This window comes from Marmota flaviventris, chromosome 13 (assembly GCF_047511675.1).
Source record: "Marmota flaviventris isolate mMarFla1 chromosome 13, mMarFla1.hap1, whole genome shotgun sequence".
Lineage (NCBI taxonomy): Eukaryota > Metazoa > Chordata > Mammalia > Rodentia > Sciuridae > Marmota > Marmota flaviventris.
The window spans coordinates 74,168,287-74,186,662 of NC_092510.1; the positions used below are offsets into that span (position 1 = coordinate 74,168,287).

Below are 18,376 nucleotides of genomic sequence, written 5' to 3' on the forward strand. Positions count from 1 at the left end.
ACAAAACTCCTGTAGCAGTGGACAGTTTTTGACTATATATACAACTCATTGCTTTTTATAAACAGCCGATGGCCAGGTGAGATGGGAGGATCTATTGCACTCATGGGCAGGATCATCTCAAAAAACAAAAAAATAAAAAAACAGCCAAAAATGATTTTTTTTTAAAGTTATTTTGTTTCGCATGAAAATGATAGATGAATGCAGAGGAAAATGAAGATCCTAGAAAAGAAGGGAAGGAAAAAGTTAAGTCATTTGAAAGGAGTCCATTGGGATGAGACTGAAAGATGAGTACCAGTGAAGATAACAAGTAGTGTCTGAGATAACCTGGAAGCTACAGAGTATAGAGTGGCAGCCTAGGGGCTCAGTCAGGAATGTGAAAGTGAGGAAAGGCAGAGCTTAAAGAAGGCAGATGGAGAGAGTTCTGCTAAGGAGATTGTTTTCCATTTTAACTCACCAGTCATTATGGAGGTGAATGGGAGGGAAAAGGTCTAGGCTCATACTACTTGATCTTTCTTGGATCGATGGGTCTTACTCAGAAAACAGGACATGCAAAATAATTGTTCTAAGAATTTATGGTTTCCATATGAAGAAGCTAAACAGGTCCTTATAAAACAGTTGAGAGATTATGATGCTTCAGCTAAGCCAATGGGAACATGAGGAGACAGATTTGAGAAGTATTTGTCTGCAGTTGGTAATTGAAAGAAAAAGGTAAAGAATTAGAAGTTTTGAGTGTAGGTGGGTGTTAATGCTCTTAACTGCTAAAATGGGGTGGGTGTCACAGTATAGAAACAGGTGATTGTTGAAGTTGTTTTGAACTTGGTCTGCCCATGAGACAATTAAGATGTTGAGAGGCAATTGGACATAAGGATGTGGTGCTTACAGAAGAGACTGGGTTAGAATTTGATGTAGCAATTTACCAGAACTGGAAAGAGGCAGATTTAAATTTCAAGGAAAGAATAAAACTAGAAAAGTCCAGAGGGCATGAATCCCATGTGCAAGATACAAAGGGATCTGAGGGAGGGGCAGCAGAAGCGTGGAAGGCCAGCATGTAGTAATGACTGCCATAGGAAAGTGACCTGGAAGAGTGCTGCAGCAAGGCAGAGGAAGAGCTAAAGAGTGTCCTCTGGACTTGTTCATTAGGAAGTAATGAGTTTCTATAAGAGCAGCTTCTAGAGCTGGGAAAAAAACATTTTCAGAGGGTGAAATGGTATCTGGAGAGTGTAGGTCATCAGTTCCTAAATGTGCCAATTCAGACAAAAATTTTATTACATTCAAGTGGTAAAAGTAAGAAAAAGATAGTATCTTTGTAAAGCTGAAGTGGTTAAAGACCTTTATTCTAAAATTATGCCCTGTTTAAAATAAGTCCTTTTTATGAATAATAGTGATGGGAGGATACATTGTTTAATATATATCCTAGATGAAAGAGCAAATGGTAACCCTTTATTTGTAATTCTTTTTATCCATGTTACTGGTCTATAAAAAGCAATAAAAGTAGATGACTAGTGTGTGAAAATAAAGAGGGCTATATCATACTGTACTCCATAAATGTATATGATTATTATTTGTCAATTAAAAATTAAATTTACAAAGAGGGCTGTAGATTGAGATTAAGGAAAAATTGACATTTTTATGTTCTGAAAAGATAGCCAGTTGAAGGATAAGGAAGATCAGGAGGATAACTGAATCCTAGCATTAATGGTCCTAGCATTTGGAGACCATCTTCCTCCAATTTGGGAGAAAAGGGAAGAGGACAGATTCACTGTCTTGTTCAAGAGATGAAGAAATTGAATTCACATGAGGTGATCCATTAAAAAAAAATAAGCGAGTTTATGTTTGGAGACTGAGGGAAGGAGGAAAGCTGGATGTGATTTGGGGCAGAGTTGGGCCTTGTCAAAATTAAAGGTTTGAAGGAGCAGCTGGGGAGCATGGAAGAGAAAACAAAAACTTGGGAGGGCCTGGGGTTTTGTATAGAGCCCAGCTGAAGTACAAGACTATGAACTTGATGGAATTACTCAAATTCTTTCTGGGAATTAACATGGAACAATTTTGAAAGGAAATTAGGGTTTAAGTAAATGAAACAAATTATTGGTTAGCAGATAAAATTTTTATATGAGCAGGTAAAAGGAGCCTGGTGGCAAAGACTGAAAACTACTATAATTATCCATTTCTCTGTACTTTTTATTAGCAACACATTCATCTATCTTCCTAAGGGAGTATATCATTAGCCAGTCTAGAGGCATATACAACATACCCATTTGAGCACAGTATTTGCTTGCAGAATAAATTTCAACTTTTAAAATCTAGTTCAGATAGTCCAGTCATTTTAAAGTTACTGTTCCAAGATAGTTGCTGTTCCAAAACTTAAATACCCTATTTTTCATGTTCTACCTGTGATGTTCCTTCTTTGCTTACTTTAGAAGTGGTCTTGGTGGGGGTTGGTTGATTGTTTTCTTTTTTATTAAGTCATTTCTATAACTAAGATGTGAGCATGTTTAGTTCAAAGGTATTATAAGTTCAACTATCATGTAGTTCTAAAGTACCTGCCATATGCTATGTATTTTCTGTAAGTATAAAATGCCCAGTTGTATTGACAGCCCTTTGTCCTCAAGGAGACTTGCAGAATGAATAGTGTGCTATATATAATACATACAGTAAAAGACTGGAGAAAAATCACCTAAATTTCCTAAACACTGAGGTTTGGTTAGCTATACATCTTGCACAAATGAAATATGGTGTGCGCCTCTGCCTGTATTGTTTCCTATCCAGGAGCCAAGCTTTAAAGGACAGGTTTCTCATGTTGGTCCAACAGCTAAGGTAAACTTCCATATCACATGACAGTCATTGCATCCCTGGAACCAAGAGGTGTACTCTGACTTCTTTGGTAAATTCCCCAAGGTAGAAATGGGCAGGATAAAGAAAAGTTGGAAGTGGCTGCAGAAATATGTCTTGTGTTTTAAGATCTCAGGAAGGCAGCATGGATCTCTCTTGACACCTGAGACCTTAAGCTACAGCCTAGCCCTGACTGTCTTAAACTGCCAGAATTTGTGCTATGTTTAGAACATGCCCTATTTTTCATGTGCCACAGTATTCAAAGGGCTGTACGTGTAGTTGAGTCCCTTTTTGAAAACTGTGTAAAGATGAACTTTGAGCTTTTATTGATTTATTTTTTTAAAGTTAGGTTAATTCTTTTTTTGTTCGTTTTGTTTTCTTAGTGTTGATGAACCTTTATTTTATTCATTTATTTATATGTAGTGCTGAGGATCAAACTCAGTGCTTCATCCATGTGAGGCAAGTGCTCTACCACTGAGCCACAACCCCAGCCTCTTGAGCTTTTATTTGTCCCTAGTGTTTTGTCTATCAGGGTGCAGAGACTTTATTAGGGTGGCAAATGACTGCTACATAAGGAGAGTTCATTGTTTTCCCCAGTCTGAAGATGCCGTGTCTACTCACCCACCCCACCACAGACAGTCCAGGCCCTTGATGGATTGTTAAAGACATTTACCTGGCTCTTATTTTCCTCCTGATCCACTACTTTCTGAAAGTAATTTTCAGGAATACTCATGTGTCATTTTTTTCCTTAAAAATCATCCATAGTTCTCTATTTCTCATCACTTCAAAAGTTTTCAAAATATCCTTTACCAACCCACCACCTCCAATGCCATTGCACTTGGCCTCAACATTCTGGAATGATCTGCAATTCCCTCAACAGATATAGTCTGTACTCTAGTCAGGACACACAGTTCACATTCATTCCCACTTAAGCGACTGTTGTTCAAGAGCTGGCTGACAAGAAAAAATATAACTAGTATTTATTCACTACTTATGTATGGGGCATTGTACATTAACTATGCTAGCCCTCAAAACCACAGTTTTACAGATATAGAAACTGAGGCTCGAAGAGACTTTACCAAGATCATATAACCTGTAATGAACTGCCTGCAGCTCATTATCTTGCCTCTATAAAGAATACCTTCCCTTTGGATCTTGGCAGCTAGACTGTGTCACGGTAATTTAGCACATTATGGTATGCCACTTTGTTTCTTAACTGTATCCTTATCTTCCTCATCTCAATAGTGAGCTTGTAAGGACCATGCAGTATCTTTATAGCACTGAACATATAGTAGGAGCTGAGTGAATATTTGTTGACTGATTTCTATGTATATTTATGTATATTTGATATCCAGTACTGAGTGGTTACACTATTTCAAGAAGCCTAGGACAGAATGTGTTGCAGCCAGAAAATCATTTTTGAGTAATGGAAAGAGCTATGACTGGCTGTGTTGAGCTTTACATTACTACTGTCTCTTAATTCATCCTTTCTAGATATGGACTTAGGGACTTGGTAACATTGCAGGAGCCCCCCAGGGTCTATTGAACATGGGCAGTTTATCTGCTGTTCTCGAAGTGTGGCAGATATTGTACTAAGGAAAGGTTTACAATTCATTATCCAAAAAACCTTGAGACTATACGTGTTTTGGAAATCAGAATTTTTTATAACCCTCTCTGCAGGGTCTCAGGCAGCACCTACTATCGATCACACTAATATTCTGCATCACATCAAGTGGAATAATAATGGATAGACTCGTGTCAGATTTTGCCACTGAATAATTCCCTGCAAACTTTTGGTTTTCAGAGCTTTTTGGATATCATAAGAGATGTGAACCTATTACCGAGATGTGTTATTGACTCATTTACTTTCTCAATAAAATGTGAAAATATACTTTTAGTTATTTTGGAGATTAAGAAACTGAACCATAGGAAGGTTGTTTGCCTAAGGTCACAAAGCTAATAAATGGCAGAGCCAGCATTTGCATTTAGGCTAACTCCAGAACCTCTGCTTTGAACTATCATGAGAACACCCTTCCAAGAGGCCTTTACACATCACACTGGCCCAAGTCTCACTAACTGGTTATGTGACTCTGGACAACTTCCTTAGCACACTGGAGCCATTTCCTCTGTTGCTGTGAGCGACATCTGTATGTCAGTAGGTGTCTTTTCCCTGAGAGGGCTAAATCAAATGGACCCATTCTTACTTTGCCTAAAGCCTGCCCCAAGATTTCTGTAAGTTTCTTAGGTCCATATTCTGTCACAGTTAGCTTCTGTTTCTGCTGAATTCATTCACATTATGAATTGTTAACAACTCATCTCAGTATCTTGCATAATGCAGACTCATATGTAAAACTAAGCTTTTCATCTCAAGAAGACAAATATCTTTGGTATTACGAGTTTCTCTTATTCAAAGTCCTTTAGTCATGACCCCTTAATTACATATTGCCCTAACATCTTCCTGTCTCCTTTTCTTTTTCTTTTCTCCCTTTCTCCACCATGCGACCAGCGCACTGGTTTCATTAATGAGGTTCTTGGCATAAAAGTTAGCTAGCGAGATCGAAATAAAACATACAGACTCAGTTACCTTTTTCTATGACCAGGTCCGAGACGGCTCCCCTCTCTGGTTCCCACCTCTAACCGCCCGGTAAGGCAGCAAGGATTACTCAGGGCTAGCAGGAGAGAGAGAGAGCGAGCACACCAGGGAGTAGCCTTTTATTGGGGAACAAGAAATTCAGGGGAGAATTCCATCCAATGAAGGTTGAGGGGGGCCACACTCCAAGGTCAGGGTCAGTGGTCAGTCAAACCCCCACACGGACGGGCTCTCTCATCAGGAGAGGGCTGGGAAAGCTCCGACAAAGTTAGCCAGAGCGCCTCAGACCCAAACTGGGAGTTGCCCAGTCACGTGTGAGAATGGCTTCCCACGCCTTTCTTCCCTCATTTCTCTGCCCATTCTGTCCTTTCTCTCCTTCTCCCTCTTTAGAGCAAAAACAGTTTCCTGTTTTTGTTCCTTTCAGCATTTAGTCATTTTTTTTGTGGCCTTGGCTTTTGATATTCGTACCCTCAAAGTATCATATTCTAGTGACTTATCAAAATGTTTTCTTGCACAAAGGCAGTTCTCCTTCCTTGTATCATCCTGTGATAGCTAATCCATATGCCATCTCCTGCTTTGTTACATCCAACCATCTGATTAGACTCTCCTTCCCAGTAACCCACCCCTCGTCAACAACAGCTTGTGTGTGTCTTGCTGAGCTATGTGAGCTCATTTGGTATGAAGATGCCCTAAAGATGAAACTTCTACTGATTCCTTTCTATATCTAGTACCAGGTTTTATTTTTGGTATGTGTTCAGTCACCCCTAGAATAAATCTGACAAAGTAGGTAAAGCTAGGAAGCCACCAATGTATTTAGTGATCACAGAGTTGATCTTTGAAATCTGAAGCTTCATAACACTTGTCTTCATTTTACCCTGAATATAGGAAATTACTGGAATTGAGATTTCAAAGTAACTGTAGTCCTTTAGTGGGCAAGAATTTCAGATGGGAGCTACAGAAAATGTATTATATAAATCTTCATTCCCAGTGAAACATAATTCATATTTATATCTTAGCCTAAGATATAAAGAACTCAACATTGGTTAGAAATCCATGCTCAACCACTAAATGGGAATCTAAGAAGTGTCTTTACAGAACAGGTTTAGTTGTGTCTGGATAAAAATTTTAACTGTGTGACCCTTGGCATGTAATTTAACTGCTCTGGGTTTGGTATTCTCGTGTGTCAAATGAAACTCTTGGCTAAATGACCTCTGAGGAAGGACTGAATTGCTTAAGTAAATACTTTTTTTAAGAAAAAACTAATGACAAGTATATGGCAATAAATAGTCAAATGTTATAGAGGGTATAAAGTAAGAAAAAGTCATTTTTCCTTTACCTTATTCCCAGGTCTTTCTCCTCAAGCCTCTTTGGACCAATTCTGTCTTTTTTAGTCTAGATAGTATGTTTATGGCTCTATTTTTAAATTTATTTACTCAAAGCACTATCTTTCATCTTTGTACTGTTCAAGATAAGGAATTAAGTTTTCTTCCCTCTTCTATATTTTAATTATACATATGTGAATTTTGGTGATTTATGTTATTTCCTTTATCACCTAGATAGACTTACAGCACTATTTCTTAACCCATCAGTTTTACATAATATTCCTGACTCCTTTTGCTGTCCTCTACTTCTTTATACCCTTATATGTCCCACCCTCTGTCAGTTAAATTATTTCAGTATTGTCCAAAGTTATAATGTTCAAATTCGCTTTTATAAGTATGATTTTTCTCACATGCTTTCTCTATAGATTAATCCTGAGCATTGAAAGTCAACAAATTCTAATTACATGAATATTATTTACTGCAAAACTAGGGAATGTGGTTGACCATGCAGAGGGAAATGTAGTCCTGTGTCACCAACCTGGGCACTTGAAGAGGAATGTTCCAAGCATCAAAGTCACATCTATCCCAAGTTACTAGAAATCATTTTGCATTTTAGTTGGCTTCATACTGTGCATGGCTTTAATTTTACAACATTCTCAAACTTAGCTGCACATTCAAATCACCAAGAGAGCTTTTAAAAAATGTGATAATTTGAGGAGTCCACATCTAGAGTTTCTGATTTAATTGGGCTAAGGTGTATCCTGAGCATCTACCATTTGACTCCAATGAGTAGCCAAAGCTGAGGCCCCTGACCATTAATGCCAGTCATGTCTAGAAGAGTCAAAGACAATGAAATAAACTGAGCCTGTCAACAACAGCAGAAAATCAAACCCAATACCAACAGAAGAGTTACAGAACATTTTATTTATTTTTAGGTTGCAGTTGTCTCCTTCATAACCTTCCAGTGGTAAGGTTTTTCATAAGATCTACTTTCCCTTTAGCTTTTGAGATGTTTTACTCTGTAGTTGTTATTTGGAAGGAGAACTGGTTTTCTTTTAAAGACTGTTCTTTTCTTGGATGAATACTCTTGAGCCTGGGGAGCTGGAAGTGTAAGGAAACTATTGTGTGAAAGTCATCAGATCTTTGATATTCATATTTATATTTTAACAACTGAGTTAGTTTCTCCCCTGTGTCTGAAATTTAGCACATATTGTTTTTCCAGAAGTTTCCAATCTAATTTTGTCTAATTTCCAGGATTGATTGAAAGATTGTTCCCTGTCGAGTCTCCTACCCAGACACCTAGAAGAGCTGGAGCCAAGCTGGTGGGCATCAGGGCCTAGTAGGTATAACAGGCAGTGAAGAGTGACTGGGTAGAAGCAGCACCAGAGGAGCCTGTGTGAACATACTGTCCTTTAGCTGCCTGGGAGTTAGCCTAAAACACAAGCATAGGAGAGGACACTGAGTTAGAGAAAATGCAACACTGGGAGTAACCACTCACTGGACACGAGCTACACCTTCAGCTGGATTTTTTTTTTCTCCTTGCAATGCTACTGCTAAATATTGAAGGTGATATAACCCCCCTCCTTTTTTTCCTATTAGCTTCCTTTTTGACCCAGTTTTCTGATCATTTCTTTGGTAAACTGAGGTTTGTGTCAGTTCCTGGGAAAGTTTCTTCATAGAATCAATCATACTGCAATGACAGTACTAGAAACTGAAGTTGAGAAACTTCTCACTAGTATAGTATACTATAATCAAAAAAGAAGTGTTTACATCTTTTTCTGTGTTCTACCTATAGTTATCCACAAGAATATGTAAGTTTGATATAATTGTTATCATATTATCATTTGATTGCCTGTGTACATTCCAATTAAAGGTAAATTCAGAATAACAAAACTTTTATAATAATATTTGGTGCCATTTCTTCTGTCAGTCATTGTTGTTATTGTCTGTTCTCTCCAGGACTCTCCAAGATTTGGATATCTTACATCATTGGTTCTCCAAGAGTCTTTCATGGACAATCAGCATCATTTAGGTTTCTATTAGAAATGGACACACTGGGTTCACCCCATACCTACTAAGTTAGAAATTCAGTATATGGGGCCCAGCAGCCTGCATTTCAGCCAGCCCTCAGGCCATTGGGATGCACAGTCAAGCTTGAGAACCACCATCTTGGGTGATAAACTCAACTTCTCTTGCTCTGTGTGGATGACACTTCTCATCCATACTTTTCATAATCCCTCATCCTGTGAGATCCACCTCCCCATCCCATCAGCCACATGCCAGCACATCCATTCCCTGCCTTCCATCATCAAGGTGCTTTTATGTTTCCTTCCAGTCCCAGAGATGGTTTTTCAACTTTTTACGGTGTGGGTGGGGGCTTCCTTTCCTTTAGGGCCTCCTTACCAAACTTCTGACTAACTTGATTCCTTGCCCAGCCTCCTTTATGGTTAACAAGGAAATGAGTCTATCTATCACTAAAATGAGGCACTCCTCTCTCTCTACTAAACTTACTCTTTTATCCTGCTACTTCCCATTCAAGTTTGTCTGAATCTCCCTGCAGGCCTTAGAATATCATTAGGAAAAATTAGGAACTAAGCTAATGTACTACAAACTCACTCTCATTTCAGTTGCATGTGTACCTTATTTGATGTTTGGCTATGTCTGGCTGTAATGTCTGGTCAATTTCCTAGCAGATTGCTTCAGCAGCTTCTAACCTTCCCCACTGTCAGGAATGAAATCTAATTTCTTTCCCATTTTCAGCAAGTTCAATGAGTGATCAAATGCTCCATCTCAACTCTACCAAGCAGAATCCAAACCTGTTCTCTCTTCTTTTTTGTCTCTCCTTTTTTTTATTAAATATGCCATCCATATTTAATACATATTCTGTAAGTCCTTCTTCTCTCAGTTATTCCCATTACCTAATGTTTACCTATCCTCATACTCCTTTTGCTTTACATTTCACAAAGCCAACCTCTCTCCTATGTCACTAAACTCTAAGCTGCCTGAGAACAGTGGTTATGTATGTTCACTTCAGTACTTGACTCATAGAGAGTATTTTTAAAGTAATGGTTACTAGTTAACTTTCTTTTCTTTTGTTTTCCTCCCTCCCCTCCCCTACTCTCCCCTCCCCTACTCTCCCCTCCTCTCCTCTCCTCTCCTCTCCTCTCCTCTTCTCTTCTCTTCTCTCCTCTTCTCTCTCTTTCTCTCTCTCTTTATCTCTATCTCTATCTCTGTCTCTGTCTTATTTGGTCTCATTTCTCCTGATCACTTTTCCTGGTCTTTTCTAGACAAACTTCTTGAAGAGGCACCTTTCCCCTTTCTCTCTCTACTGAAAATGTTGAGGGTCACTGATGTGCTCCTAAATGCCAATCTCGGTGCCTTTCCTCAGTCTTTGTTTTGAACCTCTCTGCAGCATGTAGTTACTGACCCCTTAAAACTCTTTTAGTTTGTTCCCAGAATCCTTGGTTCATCCTATTATATAATCACTGATTTTCTTGGTGGCTTCTCTTGTTCATCTTCCCAAAATGAAAGTTGACTCAAATTTAGACTTTGGTTCTCTTATTTTCTTCCCTCTGAAGTGCCTCTTTGAAAACAAAGAACCTTCAATCTACTGTCATCAGTGCTACTACCAGCATGAATAATTCAGAACTCTTTCTAGCCCCAATCTTCCTACTGAGCTCTCATGCCACATTTTCAAATACCTATGAGGCACCGTATATAGAAACCTTCATTGCCTGGAGAAAATGATGCTTCACCATTGCAAGAACATCAGGCCTCTAATATCAACTTAATCAGGTAGATAAGAGGTAGAAGCATCTTACCAGGGCCCGCTTCATGAAGGCCTCCTGGGTTGCCTTCTTGTTTGCAGCCTTGCCATTCCAGGCATCCAATGCACTGGCCTGCAGGGCCCGTCCATAGGAGAAACTCAGTTTCCAGGGCTTTGGCAGTGGGCAAAGGTTGATGGCATTAAGATTAAGAGTAGCATCCTCTTCACTCATGCCACCAGACAAAAAGCAGATGCCTGCAGGAAAGAAGCCATGACTCTACTGTATCAGATTCAGCTTATATATTCTGCTTAAGGTACATAACCTACTATCTCCATCTTTTCTCTGCTTGACTTGCATGGGACTGGGTCAGGGAAATCAGTTTGCCTTTGCTGAAACTAGTTGGCTAGGCAGAAAAAGAATTTAATAAATAAAATGGGGCACTGAAATATTGAGGAAATAAATGGATGTGAGCCATTGGACTGACATAGGATGCTTGATATCATACAGCAGGAGGGGACGTGCTGGCTGCCTGTGAGACTGGAGGTCTGTTTCAAGGGTAGAAGCAGATGGCACAACAAATGCTTGTGGCATTCTTTCAAAGTTTGAGGGCTGAGACCTTGAATTAGAGAAGAAAGAAGATCTTACCAGGAACAGCTGCAGGAACAGTGCGGTGGAGAGCCGTGACGGTGGCCATAGCCACTTGCTCTGGTGTATACTTCTTGGTGCAGGCATGTCCAGCAGTCACCATGTTGGGCTTTAGCAGGGTGCCCTCTAGGTAAACATGATGGTCATTCAGGGCCTTGTAGACTGCAGCCAGGACCTTCAGGACAAGGAGACCAAACAGGTGAACCAAAGTCAATTTTAGAGTCCCCTACTTCAGCGCTTCTATAGTGCAAGGATGCAGGATGGAGGAATTCCCATGTCTTGCCTGGCAAGAGCTTCTGAATCAGCCTCCAGGCCTCATCTTTGCAATGCACTGCAAACTGTAGCCACCGAGCACAACCATGCTCACCATCTCTACTTCAGTGGTGCCACTGTGTGAACTATGGCATGAGTTTACGTCCTTGGGACCTTTCACTCACTCTTCCCATTATGCCCTTGGTCAATATCATCCTTTAATGAGAGTGTCTTGATAAAACTAGTTGAAAACATCTAAACTGGCCTCCCCTCTTCATTCCCTTAAAAACCAAGTATAGACAGAAGTGTTTTCAAATGTCATTTCAGTCCACATAATTTTGGAAGGGGAAAAATCAAGTTCAGATGACAATATGTCTTCTACTTTCTTGGTGTATGAGAAAAATCACCTTCTTTCAGAACTACTATGACTAACTTAGAAAGTCGAATGTGAACAACATGCTTTCTAAAAACATTTTATCATGCTGGCCTTATTTAAAAATTTATTAGTGTACACACAATGGAAATCCAAAATAGATAATATGTCTTGCCCAACCAAGATCCATAGTGGGAAAGAGGATTCTCCAACCCAAGTCTTAGTGTGCAAATCTTTTCTTCTTCCATGTACCAAAAAAGGGAAGTACTGACAAGCACCTCCTCACCTTCTCCATGTTACACAATGATTTTGAACAAAAGGCTATTTCAAATATAACAGCTGTTATATGTAAATAACAGCAGTTACTTAAAAACAAGATTTTTCACTGGATTTGGGATCTATATATTTAAGACCTACCTTCTCCGTCACATACTGGCAGTGTTCCAGGTCATGGTCTCCATCAGGAATTACCTCTGGCTCAACAATGGGTACCAGTCCATTCTAAAAAGGAAAATGGAGTTGTGGGTGGTCAAAAGTGAAGCTGTGTACACTGTGATTGATCCCTTCCTGAGGAGTAGATTCAACAGATTCAATTGGTATAAACAAAATCCACCATATACGTGAATTAAAGTGGGTGAAAAGAAACTTATGGAGTATCTAGTGAGAATTTGTGGCTTAGGTAAAAAAGAGCTGTGAAGTTATAGAAAACTTTTTCAGGAATAGGGTTAAAAAATAAATACAAACCCTTAATTTCTGTATCCTATTCCAGAGATTATTCTAGCTACCCCAGAACCTACTTGCCATCCTTTTAGGGCAGTCAAGTTTAAATTACTAAGAAAGATGCCTCTGGTATAAGTTAATTGAGGCATTCAAGCAGAGTGTACAGAGTTTTCTAACTGGGAATTTTCAGGTGCCTGAAACTTTAGTAACCCCAACACAGTACTCACAGAAGCAAATCAAACTTAATTTGCTCTGGAAATACTTCAGCATGTGTTGGCTAAAAACTTTAGCATCAAGCCACCATCCTCCATAAAATTATTTAGATTGGGACTAGATTTGAACTATGACCCCCTTGCTACATATCTAAGTGGGTCATATCTTGGCATTATGAACCAAAAATAAGCAAGTACTCTGGCCTCAAGAACATTACTGTTTTTAGAATTGGTTTATGGAGCTTTGGCAGAGAGCAGAAGTTGATGGCACTGGCCTTTGAGCTTCTTGCTTAATGGGGTTTCTACCAGCTTATGGGACCAAATCTTTCCCTATACACTTGGCTATAACAAAAGTAGCAAAAAATACCACTAGCATATAGTAAGGGAAGAGGAGGAACTCCTTGTGGTTATAGTAAAATTGAAAAGAGAGAATCTATGAAAGAATCTATGAATGTTTCTTAGCCCAGGGAAGGCAGAGCACCTGCTGACAGATGCTAGCGTAGCGGGCCAGGGCATTGGCATTTTCTTGAATAGCAAGACTGGAGGGGCACTGGTCAGCAATCCTCAGCACAGCACGCCACTTCCCAAAGTCAGCACCATCTTTCTTGTACTGAGCACAGCGCTCTGAGAGGCCATCGAGCCCTGCAAGTCACAAAAGAGAGAACAGCTTTTTTGAACCTCTGTACCTGATCCGTGGGACCACTGACAAAGTCAAGTTCTCTCTTGGCTTAGCTTTCAAGCCACAGAGCTTGAGGACTGGCAACACCCAGGCAAATAAGCTTTAATCACAATACTGGGCCACAAGACATAGAACTAATGAACATTTTTTTTAATGTAGATCCTGGACACTCCACAAGTAGAATAGAGATAACTAATAGTTCATATTATATTCATTTTACAAATGTGGAAACTGAGGCTCCAAGTGGTTAAGTCACTTTACCGTACAGTTTGAACAGCTGAAAAGTAACAGCTGGGATTCAAATTCTGCTTAACTAATCCAAGGCTGAGGTTAAGAATTATCTACTTGGCAGTAAAGTACCTTGAAAAATTATCTATGTAGCCTATGATGGAACAAGGATTCAAACCCAGGTGTGTCTGATCTCAAAACTTGGGGACTTTCCTCTCTATTACTGCTGAATTTCTTTTTAAAAATAATAGTTCCAGGTAGAGTATGCAATACATTGTGGTGACCACTTGGTGTACACTGTCTGATATAATCCCCATGACTACTCTGCAAAGTAGATGTTGTTATCCCATTTTTAAGGTAAGAGAACTGAAGCTCAGAGCATTTCAATGACTGGCCCAAGGTCACCCAGATATTAAATGGAGGAACTGGTATTAAAAGCCAGGTGTGTTGGGCTGGGGATGTGGCTCAAGCGGTAACGCGCTTGCCTGGCATGCATGGGTCGCTGGGCTCGATCCTCAACACCACATAAAAATAAAATAAAGATATTCTGTCCACCTAAAACTAAAAAATAAATATTTTTTTGAAAAGCCAGGTGTGAATGGCTCTAAAATTAGAATAATATTCATATTTCATTTTTCCTTGCTTCTTTCTTTAATCATCTTCATTTCTAGTCTCTATGAAGATGATTCAAATTGGTAAGTAATGTCCTTACCTTGAATGGAGGTTTCTTTGTTTGTTCCTGCAAGGGGAGCACCTCCTTGGTCTAACTGTGGATACAAATAATTAACAAGTAACTAGCAGGTGTTGAATGTCAGCAAACGATAAAGCAAGACTTTTGGTTCTGTTCTCATCTTTCACAAGCTAAGGAGTAAATAGGGAAGGTGTACAGCAGGAATGGGTTTGGGGGACAGACCCAGTTCAGTCTACTGAAGAAGGGAAGTTACCTAGAAGGAACAGACTGAGAATGTCAATCCTGACATTTATTGAACACTTGCACCTCCCAGGCCCTGCATTTGGCCAGGAGGTAGAGATAAAGGAAGCAGCCTCTTCTCTAAGCATCAAAATAGCAGATGCTAAATCCACAAACTCTTTATAGATAGCCTGAATATGGGCAAATGATGTTACCCATGTGGTTCAGTTTTTTCACCTCATCTCTAAAATAAGGATAATAAATGAGTCTATTTCCAGGGGTTGCCCAGAGGGTTAAATGAGTGCTTGGAATTCTAAGCATCCAATGAATGAATGCTAATTTTCACTGGAGAAATTCATGCAGTAATAGAAAACCTACTTAGAAGATAGAACAGTAGGCACTTTAATAAAAATAGGGCCATTAATCAAACAGTTATGTGATAGGAACTATTTTAAAAACTCATTTCATCCTTACAAGAACTTTATGTGTTAGGTATGAATACTCCCATTTTGAGAAATGAGGAAACAGAGATTCAGAGAGATTAAGTACCTTGTAGAAAAAGCAATTGAAAGACAAGGGCACTGGCAGAAAAGTCTAGGAGAGGATCTGATTCTCCATGGGAAGAAAATCATGATGGAAAGGTGAGAAACGAGGTGCTGAGAATTCGAGGTGTTGGCCCTGCCCCGCCCAGCATGCGGGGAGCTTGTCTCCTGACAGGAGTGAGGTGTGAATGGAGATATTCACCTTGATGCCCACGACGATGCCCTTCTCCTTGAGGATGTTTCTGAACAGCTTTCCCTGGCTGTCCTTCTGGTAGAGGGTCTCGTGGAAAAGGATCACTCCCCCGATGCTTTGGTTGATGGAACTGTCCACCGTGAAGAGGATTTCACGGAACTGCCTGCGGTTCTCCTCCGTGTTTTCCACCTTGATCCTCTGCAGGCGGTTTCCCATGGTGCCTGAGGGGATTGGGCAGAAGGCAGCATAAGGAGCAAGCCAGGGCTTTCCTGTAGCCCCTCTCCATACTCAGTGATCCTTACCAGGATGGAAAGCAAGATTCTCTTTTTAAATTCTGATCTTCAAAGTTTCTGCCTGGATTTTTGACTCCCAGGGGAAAGTTGCTAGTTGGTAGCTGTATGGGCTGGGCATGTAAGGGTCAGGTTGGAATCCATCATTGGGTTCAGGTGGACATGGAAGGCCTTTTGACCTCCCTACCCCTCCCCTGATCCAGTCTTCAAGCTCGCTGAATGTATTTGCAGTGGAAGAAGAAATGGGGAAGACTCTTAATTTTAGCTTCTGTCATTTTGGATTAAGCTGTTCAAGGCTGCCATAACTCTCCCCTGTGCCATCCTGGGGTTCCCTTATCCATGAGCCCTGCCCCAGTACAAATGCACATTCCACCCTGCAGACTCCTAACCGAGCTGACTTTAAAACTACCTTCTTACTAGCAGCAGACACCTGCATATCTGATCTCCCTCTGGTTACTGAGTTCCTGGCCTTGCTACAGGCTAGATTTAAATGACTCCCAGCAAGGGCCTTAAGATGGAGGGCTTGAGTTTCTCACCTTGGTTTTCCAGAATCTACCTGCTGGAGCTACAGGTCTCAAAAGATTTATGCTCAATGAATCTTCTGCTCCCTCTCACATTTATGTAAACCTTAAACCTTTCCTTTCTCACAGAGAAAGGAAAATGATTATAAAGTTTCTAAGAGTGGAAACAAGATTATGCTGTTGTATGATGTGACCATTTCTCACACTCACCTACAGATTCATCTGCAGCCAGGATGCCCTTTCCATTGGCAACGATGCGCTGGGCAATATCAGAGAGCTCCTTCTTCTGTTCTGCAGTGAGGGCAGGAAATCGGTGGGCCATGGTGACAGGCCTGGAAAAAGAGTACAAGAGAGTTGTGCACAAAATGTGGGTGCTCAAATAGGTTTGTGACCAAGATGGTCTGCGCAGATAAGCTTTGCAGACTCCTCTGACCATTCTGGTCCATTTCCACAGATGGATAAACAAATAAGTTCTGTTTTTCCCCCTTTGCCTAAGTAGTTCCAAATAGTCATAATGAATGAAAGTAGGATGCCAAATGTTCATGGCGATCCTAAATAGGGTGCTTTCCAGGAGACCTAGAGGTCACTGATTCTGAGGCTGAACTAGCTCATCAGGGGCCCACTAAACCCTGACAAGTAGAGGGAACTTCAGCAATGGACTAGCTGTCTGTTCTGTGGATTTCTGGTGCCATGGTAACCTTCAGACCAAGGTGCAATTTTTCCTTCTCGGTTTAATTATTTGCACAAAGGAGTTGATAATTGCCAAAAAGAAAAAAAAATGTTTCCTTATGAAGTGAAAGGAAAAAAATAGCACAATAACAATTAAAAATTACCATTTATTGCCAATCATTCTGCTAATTGGTTGACATATAATTTATTCCTCACAATAATCCCAGAAAGCAGTTGGGCTTTTCCTTCTTTCACTTAATAGACTAGGAAATAATGAGAAATAGGAAATAATAAGAGAGTTTTAATCCCAAGGACCAATACCCAATAAGGCACAAAGTTGGAAAAAGAGATAGCACTCCCATCTATTCAAGGGAAAGAGTGAGGATGGGAAAGGAATTGGCCTTGGGATGGTTCCTAATGTCCAGAACACCTTAGGCTGTGAATCATCACCCCACAGACATAGCAATTCAAATTCATAAGGGTCTGACACATTCACCTTGCAATCTGGGGTTTATAAGTCAGACAGACCTGTGCTCAAGGACCAGTTCTGCTCTACCATTCCTAGCTGGGACTTGGGCAAGTCAGTAACTTCTCTTAGTTTACTATGAATTAAATGGTGATAATATCTGCTTTGGTCATCTTATTGCCAAGTGACTCAATGCAACCTATGAGTACCCTGCTCACCATAGTTGCTCAAAATGTATTTGTCAAATTGCGTAATAAACATGAAGGTGCTTTATAAAGCATTATGAAAGTGAAAGGTGCCACTATTTATCTGTTTTGAACTTTAAAAAAATCATCATCTAAAGGCCCTCCATGTTTCTATTTACTACCAAGTTGTTTTCCCCATTCTGGGTTTGCTGACTCAACCAAATAGCAGAAAAAAAGTCAAGTCCAACTCATACTGTTTGCAGGAAGTTAAACTTATACAGAGGGATTAAAGGTCTGTACCACATCAGCACAAACGTTGCCTCTCTGTTAATCATAAAACAGGTCACAGGCCAATGTTCACTGCCAGAAGACAGGAGGCTAGCCTGGAATGGGTAATGAGAATCAATTATTTCTGTGCCCCTAAGCCTCTGACCAGAGGTCTCACATCAATTGTTTTTTAAAAGTGTGATGAGAAGTAGTTCACATTAAGTGGGAAAAAGCATTTTTCAGAGAAATATGCAATGTATATTATCACCCTATTAATTAAAAGAAGTATATTCACATACTATTTGTAGGTCTACATATGCAAAGAGTAACATTCTGGTGTTACCCCTGGGGGATGGGGATAGCATCATATTTCACTTTATATTTCTTTTGTAATGTTTGATTTCTTAATGAGCAGGTATGTATATATTTATACACACACAAATCTGGCTGAAACTTGTGAATATTAACATATAAGAACAGAGAGTAACTACAGAAGACCGACCTTAGAGAAATATTTGCATCAATATAACCCTTTAGAGATGAGGACTGGAAACTGAGGCCCAGGCCCACTATGTCTGTCTGATGCCCCTTCTAAATTGTGATGTTCTTGGATTGCAAGTCCCAGCCTACTGGCTTATGATTTAGAATCTGGTTTCTAGTCCTTTTTCATTCAAATAGTCTATGGCATCCTACAGTGTGGTTCTTTCTGTCTTCCT

At 39.9% G+C, this 18,376-nt stretch overlaps 1 protein-coding gene across 1 annotated transcript; it reads right to left on the reverse strand.

The window, feature by feature from the left end:
* Positions 1-8,077: 8,077 nt before the first annotated feature.
* On the reverse strand, positions 8,078-16,395 carry Aldob (aldolase, fructose-bisphosphate B). Its single transcript, XM_027930955.2, has 8 exons — positions 16,284-16,395; positions 15,272-15,483; positions 14,330-14,384; positions 13,192-13,352; positions 12,196-12,279; positions 11,154-11,328; positions 10,563-10,762; positions 8,078-8,173 (listed from the first exon to the last, which is right to left on the reverse strand). The coding sequence occupies exons 1-8, from the start codon at positions 16,393-16,395 to the stop codon at positions 8,078-8,080; spliced, it is 1,095 nt and encodes a 364-aa protein (XP_027786756.1).
* Between the last annotated feature and the right edge of the window lie 1,981 nt (positions 16,396-18,376).

Excerpts from the sequence above, each read along its gene's own strand:
- Aldob (XM_027930955.2), bottom strand. The coding sequence starts at position 16,395 with ATGGCCCACCGATTTCCTGCCCTCACTGCAGAACAGAAGAAGGAGCTC. Across the intron at positions 14,385-15,271 it reads GCATCGTCGTGGGCATCAAG|TTAGACCAAGGAGGTGCTCC; the intron begins GTGAATATCTCC and ends TTGTATCCACAG. Across the intron at positions 12,280-13,191 it reads ACGCTAGCATCTGTCAGCAG|AATGGACTGGTACCCATTGT; the intron begins GTGCTCTGCCTT and ends TTTCCTTTTTAG.